Raw genomic sequence first — 10099 nt, forward strand, 5'->3', positions numbered from 1 at the left:
GCGCTTCGGTCTTACACGCACCGCGGGCGGGGGGCCGGGCTGGGGGCCCAGCGCGCCCTGCCTTAGGTGCTTCACTGTTTATTAAGTGTCTTCCGCTCTCGCTCCCTCAGTCTCCTCATCTGCGAAATGGGGATAAGGAGCTGCGGTGAAACAGCTGCGGTGCGGCCCAAATAATCCCTGGAAGGGTCGGGGTCGGCTCGGCACTGAGGCTGTTGAGTCCAGACCCGCGCTGCGGGCTCGCCTCCCAGACCCGCGCTGCGGGCTCGCCTCCCAGACCGGGCTGGCCGAGCCTGTGACCTCAGTCAAAAGCAACCAATAACAGTGATCATGATCGCGCCCCTCCCCCCACGTTCCAAGGAGCCCCAGGAGGGAGCACGGGGTGGTCCCCATAACACAGAGGCGGAGACTGAGGCGCACACCGGAAGCTTCCAGACCTCGGCTTTCTCCTCGGCAGCGGGAGGGGGGAGTGGGGGGGCTCCTTCCATGGGTGCCCGGGCTTTGGGCCTTGCCTCTAGAGAGCAGTTAGGGGCTTATTAATCCCCACCCCACCCCCCGGGGGTGGGCTCCGGCTCTCCCCCGGGACCGGCACTACTGGCGTGACCCCTTGGTCCTTGCCCCAGACTGAGCCGCCACGGGGGATGGACACCACGCCCTGATCATGGCCCGAACGGGACTGCGACCCCAGAGGAAAAGCCGGGATGCCATCTGAACTTGACCTTCCACCCTGGCTCCAGGCCGACCCTGCGCCCTGACCTCCGACCCTGCGCCCTGACCTCCGACCCTGTGCTCTGACCTCCGACCCTGCGCCCTGACCTCCGACCCTGTGCTCTGACCTCCGACCCCCACTCTCCCCCCCAGACCAACCCCGACCTCAGCCCCCAAGGGAGCCTTTAACCAAGCTCCGGGCTCGGCCGTAACCGGAAGCCCCGGAAGCCCCGGAAGCCCAGGTGGCCAGAGTCTGAGAGCTGCCCTCAGCGTCCCCCTCTGACCCCGACCTCGGCCATTAACCCGGCAAGCCTGGCCTCTGACCTCGGGCTGACTTAGCTCATCCCTACGCTCGGTGCTGAAGGCCTGGGGCCAGAGAGGGAAGACTGGCCCACGTGCGCGAGCTCTCGCCCCCTCCCCCCCTCCCCGGGCTCCGCATGGTGCACGTCCGGGCCCGGCCGCCGGGGGCGCTGTGCCGTCTCTCCGCCCGCCTCTAAGGGCTCCGCGTGGTGTTTTCCCAGGCCCGGCCAGCAGAGGGCGCTGTGCCATCGGGGCGGCTCGCCGGAACCTTCGCGCTGCGGAACTTTTGGGCCGCAGTTTCGGGCGGACCCTTTTCTCCGAGCAACCCGGAAGTTCCTTTGGAAGAGGCGGCAAGATGGTCAGTTTGGGAGAGCGTCCAGCGGTTTGAGTCCGGCGTGACGGTTGAGGAGCGGGGCTGGAGGTGGGAGGGGCGGGTCTCAGGAAGAGCGGCGGGCGCCCCGCGGCCGGGGAGGGGGGGAGGGGCGGCGGCGGAGTCCCCTCCCTTCCCCTCCCTTCCCCTCCCCCCTCTTGTCTCGGCCGGCCGGGATTGGGGGGAGGGGCGCGGCACAGAAAGGGCCCCCGGCCCACATCCGGGCGTCCTGCCTGGGGGAGGGGGCCCCGTACCCCTGCCCCCATTGGGGACTGCGCTGGAAAGACGCTGAAGATCCGGGTCACGGCCCGAAGTTTGGCCCGGCCTCCTGCTGTGGTGGGGGAGGGGCGGGAGGAACGGGGTGCCCCGGACTAAAGGGCTCGGGGGAGGGCGGATCGTCGTTATCTGGGTTATAATTCCCCCGTGGGGAGCCTCGGGCTGAGGCCTCAGGAGTCCTGGCCCGGAGAGTAAGGACAACACTGGGCCCCAGCCCCTTCCCTAGAGTCGGCTCATTTGGGCCTCACGGCGGCCCCGGAGGAGGGCGCCGGGACTGTCCCCATTTCTCAGATGAGGAAACCGAGGTTTGCCCAAGGTCACCCAGCCAGGAAGCGCCTGAGGCCGGATTCGAACTCGGGGCTAAAGAGGCTGCCCCTGTGGCTCCCTGAGAGCGGCTGGAGGGACTAAAAGCGTTTGCCAGAGCGGGGAAACTTGGCCTTGACCTGGTGATCCCCACAGGGCAGAGGGCAGAGGCCGGAGCCGCGGGCGGGCGGTGCGTGAGAAGCAGGGACCCCCGGGAATGAGTCCCTCGCCAGAGGATGCCCTTTGGGAGGGGCGGACTTCTGGAACCTGAATTATCCAGAAAAGCCCACCTCCTGGGAGGTCGCGTCAAGGGCCCGCAGCCCAGCCGGGCCCCGCTGACCGCCGTGGGCCTGACGAGTCCAGCTCTGAATCTGGGTTTGCAGGAGCTCAGAGCTGGACGGGACCTCTGGGGGCATCCCCCTCCCCACCAGCAGGCCTGGCCCCACGGTCACGGAGGGAGTAAGGTTTGGGCGGGATCTGAACCCAGACCCTCGGGCCCATCTGCCCCCTCCGTGATTCTTGCCTCCCCAGAGCCCCCACCCCCACTCTCTGTAAAGCTCTGGGATCCTAGCGCTGTTTGAGCCCAGGGTCCCAGTCGTGACCCCAGGGGTTGGTCTTGTTTTGCAGCCCTCCTGAGCCTCGTCCTAGAAGCACACACCCAAACACCATGTTTGTGGCTCGAGTGACCTCTCAGCTCACTAGGGCAGTGCCCTGGGCAGGTAAGGGGTGGGCTCAGGCCGCCCTTGGGCTGGCTCCGGGGTCCCCAGGAGAATGGCATCGTGGGGAGAGCCCACCTTTGGGTGGGGGGAGGCAGGACAAGGCTGCTGTTTGCTGTCCGCGTGGCTGTGGCCTGGCCCTGGGACCCTGCGTTGTGCGGGCAGGGAAGATGGGCTTGTGGGAGGGCAGGTAGTCTGCCAGTCCTGCCTCTCAGCCCGGGCCTGAAGCTTGGGACAGATCCGCCCCTTGGGCTACAGTGTCGGCTGCCCCAGAGGGTCACTGCCAAACACAGCCCGTCCCCGCGGGTAGACGCTGAAAGTAGGGCTCCATCCCTTGGTTGCTGCTCGGGGCCCGGCCTTGCCTTCGATGGTCATCGGGCTCTCCTCCCCACAGGCTCATGTTTGTCAAGGTTGGGCCCCGCGGGGCCCCCTCGAGTCTTTGGGGCCAGGTGTTGCTTTTACAGCACCTGGCCCACGGGCAGGAACGGGCCCGCCCCCCAGCCCCAGAGACGGCGGGATCCAGAGCTGGAGGAGATGCTGGTTCCCAGGAAGATGTCCATCAGCCCCCTGGAGAGTTGGCTCACGGCTCGGTACTTGCTCCCCAAGCCTGAGGTCAGCAGCCCTGGCCCCCGCCCCAGGACGGTGAATCTGACCTTGCTCTACGACTGCCCCCCGAGCGAGGCCGGGGGTGGCGAGGAGCTGGGCGAAGGAGGCCCCTGGAGGGCGCCCAGGGTGCACTGCAAGAACGTGCTGAAGATCCGCCGCCGCAAGATGAACCACCACAAGTACCGCAAGCTGGTGAAGAGGACCCGGTTCTTGCGGCGGAAGATCCGAGAAGGGAGAAGGAAGCGGAAACAGGTGAGCCCTCCTGGGCAGGTGTGAGAGGTGCCCAGAGTGAAGGGGGTGCCCCCGCCAGGGTCCCTTTCTGCCTCAATTGCCCTGAGGTCGGGCCTTGCCATGCCTAGCCCAGTGCCCCGGCCCGACCACCGCCAGGGATGATGCTTCTTCTCTGGGGGCTCGGGGTGGGCGTGGGGGCATGTGCTGTGGCTGGGCCCTCACTCACCCTTCTCTCTGCCCATCACAGATCAGGTTCGAGAAGGACCTGAAGCGTTTGTGGAAGAGAGCAGGCTTGAAGCAGGCCCCTGAGGGCTGGCAGTCCCCCAAGATCTATGTGAAGAGCACCTGAGCCCCTCCTGAGTGCTGTCTGCTGCAGCGTTTTAATAAATGTTATAGAAATGGCACCCTCCCATGTCTGTACTGCCCCCCAGGCCCGTGTCCTCCTTTCCTGCGACGAGGCGAGGAGGGCTTCCAGGAGTAGGTGGGCCAGGAATTGGGAGGAGACCCTGGGATTACGGGCAGCCCAGCTGGGTGTCCCTCACTGAGAATGGGCGGGGGTTTTATGGAGAAGGTGGGGAGTGGCTGCAGCAGAAGGGTGACAACATTCAGCCCTGTGGGCTCATCAGCCTGGGGAACTTCAGGCGTGGAAGTTCCCTTTAGAGTGCAGATTGCCTCTCACTGGTAACTGCCATAAGACGAGCATTATGATCCCCATCAGATACCCAGAATTGGGAGCCAGGAACAGCTGTAATCCCGGACAGCTGCTTGGGGCACTGTCTGGAGCCCTTGGAAGTTGTGCACTGTAGCAGTGTCAAACTCGAGTAGGAACGAGGGCCACTGCCCATCCCTAAGCTTCTCTGAGGGCTGCAGAGAAGCTTAATTTCCAAATCCGACATGATCTGTGTTTTACTGTATTTCTGTTTACTGTTAAATATCTCCCAGTTAATTTGAATCTGACTCAGCCCCAGCTCTGGAAGGTTATGGGCCCATGGGTCATTTTATTTTATTTTATTTTATTTTTTATTTAATAGCCTTTTATTTACAGGTTATATGCATGGGTAACTTTACAGCATTAACAATTGCCAAAGCTCTTGTTCCAATTTTTCACCTCTTACCCCCCCACCGCCTCCCCCAGATGGCAGGATGACCAGTAAATGTTAAATATATTAAAATATAAATTAGATACACGATAAGTATATATGACCAAACCGTTATTTTGCTGTACAAAAAGAATCAGACTCTGAAATATTGTACAATTAGCTTGTGAAGGAAATCAAAAATGCAGGTGGGCATAAATATAGGGATTAGAATTCAATGTAATGGTTTTTAGTCATCTCCCAGAGTTCTTTCTCTGGGGTAGCTAGTTCAGTTCATTACTGCTCCATTGGAGATGATTTGGTTGATCTCATTGCTGAGGATGGCCAGGTCCATCAGAACTGGTCATCTATGTGTTGTTGAGTATATAATGATCTCCTGGTCCTGTCATTTCCTCCAGCATCAGTTATGTAAGTCTCTCCAGGCCTTTCTGAAATCATCCTGTTGGTCATTTCTTACAAAACAATAATATTCCATAATATTCAGATACCACAATTTATTCAGCCATTCTCCAACTGATGGGCATCCACTCAGTTTCCAGTTTCTAGCCACTACAAAGAGGGCTGCCACAAACATTCGTGCACATACAGCCATGGGTCATTTAGATGATTCCTGAGTTCAAAGCCTGCCTTTGGTGCCTAGCCATGTGACCCTGAGCAGGTCACTTTACCTTGTTTTCCTCAGTTTCCTCATGTGTAAGATGGACAGGAAAAGGCTATTTCACGGTATCTCTGCCAGGAAGACCCCAAATGGGTCACAAGGCATCAGACAGGACTAAGCCAGTAATAAATCAGCGGGAGTAGGTGCACACATGCCTCCTGCTGGTCACTGGTTACTGTCAGCTGTTCTGGTGAAAGTGGCTGACCATCTCCAATACACTAAAATAAGCCCCTAGTCTGTGCCTTCAACCCTGATCAATTAACCATCAATCAGCATCTTCCAAGCCCAGAGTCCTTTATCTCAAGAGCCTCAGTCTAATGGGTGACCCCTGACCAGCCCAGAATTTAAACCCCAGGACAGGGCAAAATCTGCCTTCACTAGCAACATTGGGACACTGGGGATTTAAGTCACCTGTCTAAGACAGGACACGATGGAGAGAGAGTGGATTTTCCTTCTCCGGGGCTCATGGAGACTTCCCTGTTGAGATGGTGACTTTTGTTCGATACGGAGCCCCAGCAAAGGCTGTCTCATGCTGAAGCGCTGAGGAGTAGCCACGGGGCGAGATGGAGCCTCTATTGCCTTCCTAAATCAAATGTGGGCATTGGGAATGTATCTTCTGTCCCCGGCTCTCGAGACCAAAAGGAGTGGCCTCCATCGTCAGCACATCAGAGGCAAGTCTGGGTTCACCCGTAAGTTAACATCTCTCCCACCTCTGACATTCTGGGCAGCAGCTCAAGCTCTAGATACTCTCAGGTGAGAGAAATCTGATTGGGACGCAGGTCTCCTGAGGCCCAGATCTCTGCTGATCTCAGTCTGAGCAAGGAGGGTCTTCCTGCCCAATGGGGCCACATTCAGTGAGCTGTGGGTGAGGGGCTGGATTCTTATACTCCCCACGTCCAGGCTGGCTGCCCATGGGGCTGATGGGAAGGCTGCAGGTTTGCAACCAAGGGACCGTGGAAAGTTAGGTTCTTGACTTTGTGGGCTGTTTCCATGGGGATGTCACAAGATGGCAGTAGATCTGCATCCTTCATCCATCTGGAGCCCATCCTAATCTTCCAAGGTCATTAGAGCAGGGTCCCCAATCACACTTCTCCCAGATGAAGAAATATCAGGTTCTCTGGGTCCCACAGTATCAGTGTGGGGAGAGACGTTAACTTAAGAGGTGAACCCCCTGTGGCCTCGTGGGGCACATCAGCCATCCTTGGGTACTTTGTGCAGAAAAGGAACTGCTTGGCCCCCACAAGCAGAACCAGGATCAATGGAGGGGGTGGCAAAGGGGCAAACTTAAGCTTCCTAGTATGTGAGCTCTCCTAGGGAGGAATGAGCTGTCTCAGTGGGGCTCAGAGACTGGAGCCCGGACTCCAATTGTGGATGTTCAGAAGAGATTCCCTTTTAGTGAGAGTTTGGCCATGGCTCCGAGCTCCCACAGCTGAGATCAACGGAGTGGGAAGGACTTTGGACACATCAAGTTTCAGCAAGAGAGCGAGAGTTACCCAGTGTCCCGCTGATGGTCCTCCGGACACTTGCTGCTCCTCTAGAGGGGCTCCATGTGGAATCCTTCATCAGCAGGCACGACTGCCTAAGGGTTTCACCCCCCCCCCCCCCCCCCCCAGACTGCAGGCAGCACAACCCTCATGACTGGCCCTTGTTCTTGGTGAACAGGGCAGTCGTTTCTCCGATGTGACTTAGTGCAGTTCCTTTTTAAGAGTAACTTCAGATCTTTTGCTGAATAAATGAATGCATAAGTGAACGAAGGAATAGGAAAACCTTTAAGCACTGACTACGCTTGGCATAGCCGAGGCATAAAAATAGGCCAGGCCCTCCAGAAGCTCACATACTAGTCGGTCTTTGAGGGGCTGCCAATATCAGGGAGGTCTGAGTTCAAGTTCCATCTCAGTCACACCTTGGTTGTGTTGACCCTGGGCAATCCTGCAGTGACCTCTAAGACAAGGAGTAGGCAGAGGGGACTTCCCCATTTGGATTTTCTGACCAATGAAATCAAGGACAGACCAGGAGAAAAACAACTACTGCCATCGTTAAAAGTAAAAATAAGTGTTCCTATCTCTTAACTGGAAGTATATTTATTGATAGGACCCCTTCTCATTTTATATTTGAAGGACCTGAGGGCTAGGGAGGTGAAAAAATATAAAGTTTACATAGATAAGTGTCCTCAAACCCGAGTCCTCCAATACCAGAAGCAGTGGTCTTAGGAAGCAGCTACGGGGTACAGTGGATAGAGTGCAGGGCCTGGAGTTAGAAAGATCTGAATTTAAATTATGTTTCTGAAAGTTCTAACTGTAATTCTGGCAAATCATTTAATCTCTGCTTCATTTTCCTTAACTATAAAGCAGGGATAATAATAACATCTATCTTTCAGACTTATAAGAGCAAATAAGATAATATTTATCAAGTACTCAGCACAGTACATAGCACAAGGACTTTATAAATGTTTTCTATTTTATTTTTAAATCATTAAATTTTAATATTTTAAAATATTTTTTATCCATATTTTAAAATCCAGCCTTGGATTTGAAAGCGGAAGATTCATTTTAGTTTAATAAGAATGTTAAATGCTTACTAGCCACTCTGCCAAAGGTTGAGGAAACAGAAAAAGGGATAAAAACCTGGCTGTCAAGAACCTTGCACTCTGCTTGGGAGGAGGTATATGGAAACAACACATAAATATGAAGAATAACAAAAGGGACAAAGAATAAATAGGGAAATATTAGAAGATGGGAAAATATTGAGAGAAAGTGTCAGAAAGGCATTTTGGAAGAGTTAGCAAGTGAACGAGGCCTTGAAGAAAGAGAAGGATTCAGAAACGTTATTAGATTCCTAGATTAAGAGCTTGGAGTCCGTCATGTCCAACCTTCTAATTTATAGATGAACCTCAAGCCCATATTAGAGACTAGTTAGATAGTAAATATCTGAGTTAGCCTTTGAACTCAGGACTTCTTAAGTCCAAGTCCAGTACCAGTATACCTGCCAACTTTTTTTCACAATTGACAGGAAGTAGTATATTGGGAACAGCCAGTGCAAAAATCTAGTGATGGGAAATACAGTAACCTGTGTGATGAACTCAGTTTGTAGATATAATTGGGAGGGTTAGCGGGGTGGTGATGGAGAGAATAATGTAAAAAGTCTGAAAAAAGAAAGAGCTGGGTTGGGAAGAACTAAGTGTCAAACCAAAGATTTTATTGTTGATCCTGGAGGCCATAGAGAGTCACAGGAACTTATTGAGTAAGGATGTATGTAACCTGGGCAAATCTGTGCTTTAGGAAGATGGACTGAAGCGAGGAGAGAACCGAGGCAGGAGGACTCCCCATTTGGCTATAGAAATAGCACATTCATGAGGTAATGAAGGAGAACAATTTCCAAAATAACAAGATTGTAAGGGCAAGCACATCTGAAAGACTTAGCAACTGATCAATACAATGACAACTACAATTCAGAGAATTTGTCCACATTCTGACAAGGAAGTGATGTGTTCAGAGTACAGCTTGAGAAGTTATTTATGTAATATGTATGGATGTATGTGTTATGAGCCAGAACTTGAAACAAGGTGTTAACTCACTGGAATTGATAGAAACAATGCTTAAGTTTACATCTTTGAGAGTCCTCACATTAGCTCACACATTAGAGTTCACAAGTCTGGGAGATTCACAAAGTTACACCTCCCATAATCCCACTCTCAGAGGAGGAGTCAATCTTTGAGTTTACACCTCTAAATGAGCATAAAAGAAGCTGAGAGAGTGGAGGAGTCAGTCAGTTGAGGAGATTGAGAAGCTAGAGACTGCAGTGGGGCAGAACTGGGGATTCGGAAGAGGAGAAGCTGAAGTTGGCAGAAGCAGAGGCAAAGGACTAACAGCAAGAACTGTCGGAACCAAGGAAAGCTTACCGGGCTATTTTGAAGGAAACAATAAAGGACTGGACTTTAACTCCTGGCTGCGTTTGCGGTGATTATTACTCTGAACGGAAACTAAGGCTGTCTCCAGAAAACCTCCCTAAGAAACCTGCTCCCAGAGAACCATCATATTTTTTGAAACCCTTCTGGTGGGTTATAAAACCTGTCTGCTGAAGCCAGTGCATCTTTATCAAAAATTTAAAAATTAATGGTATAGAGAACTAAATTTAGAAGTTCTCTAGGGTTACCCGTGGTTCCCCTTTCTTTTGTTTTTGGAGGAACATCTTAATGTCTCTGTTTCTTCTCTCTACAATTGCTTGACCTGGAGGTGTATGTATGTAGGTAAGTATATATGCATGGCTGTATATACATGTGTGTGTATATGCATACATATGCATATATATATATATTTGAAATAGCCAGTTTGGGAATTTGTTTTACTTAACTATACATGTTTGTAACAGAGGTGTCTCGGGGTTGGGGTTTTTCTCCCAGTGAGGGGTAGGAAGGAGAGAGTGCAAACCTAAAAATAAGGTAAAATTTAATTTAAAAAAATTTTTAAATGATGATGAAAACGGATTGGATGAGGGACTGTTTGAGTAGGACGAGGGAGTACATGTAAGAGAATGTTGTGCAGGTAGAAATTAATAATAAGATTTGTCAGAAACAGAAAAGTTCTGAAGAGGAGAGAATTTCGAGGGAAAGATGATGAGCTCTATTTTAGAAATCTTGAATTTAAGGTATCTATGGACCATCCTGGTCAAAATGTCCAAAAGGTAGTTGATGAAGAATTGGCGCTCAGGAGAGAGACTAAGGCTAGATATAGAGTTGGAGACCATCATCTTAGAGATTGTTGAACACAGTGATAAGGTCACTACAAGGAAGGATTGAGACAGAAGGAAAGAGAAAATAATAATATCTGTCAGAAATAGA

The 10099-nt window shown here is 52.8% G+C and overlaps 1 protein-coding gene across 5 annotated transcripts; it reads left to right on the forward strand.

The window, feature by feature from the left end:
- Nucleotides 1-1118: 1118 nt before the first annotated feature.
- On the forward strand, nt 1119-3914 carry AURKAIP1 (aurora kinase A interacting protein 1). Of its 5 annotated transcripts, none has more exons than XM_031963051.1 (4): nt 1119-1363; nt 2582-2673; nt 3065-3528; nt 3755-3914. In XM_031963051.1, exons 2-4 carry the CDS (start codon nt 2622-2624, stop codon nt 3854-3856), a joined length of 618 nt encoding a protein of 205 aa, XP_031818911.1. In that variant the 5' UTR covers nt 1119-1363; nt 2582-2621; the 3' UTR covers nt 3857-3914. The 5 variants fall into 5 exon arrangements, with proteins under 5 accessions (XP_031818911.1, XP_031818910.1, XP_031818914.1 ...); XM_031963050.1 differs by having other exon boundaries at nt 1241-1426; XM_031963054.1 differs by lacking the exon at nt 1119-1363 and adding an exon at nt 1551-1711.
- Nucleotides 3915-10099: the final 6185 nt, after the last annotated feature.

Source organism: Sarcophilus harrisii, chromosome 3, assembly GCF_902635505.1.
Source record: "Sarcophilus harrisii chromosome 3, mSarHar1.11, whole genome shotgun sequence".
In the NCBI taxonomy this organism is placed as follows: Eukaryota; Metazoa; Chordata; class Mammalia; order Dasyuromorphia; family Dasyuridae; genus Sarcophilus; species Sarcophilus harrisii.

Excerpts from the sequence above, each read along its gene's own strand:
- AURKAIP1 (XM_031963051.1), top strand. The coding sequence starts at position 2,622 with ATGTTTGTGGCTCGAGTGACCTCTCAGCTCACTAGGGCAGTGCCCTGG. Across the intron at positions 2,674-3,064 it reads TAGGGCAGTGCCCTGGGCAG|GCTCATGTTTGTCAAGGTTG; the intron begins GTAAGGGGTGGG and ends TCCTCCCCACAG. Across the intron at positions 3,529-3,754 it reads GGAGAAGGAAGCGGAAACAG|ATCAGGTTCGAGAAGGACCT; the intron begins GTGAGCCCTCCT and ends TGCCCATCACAG.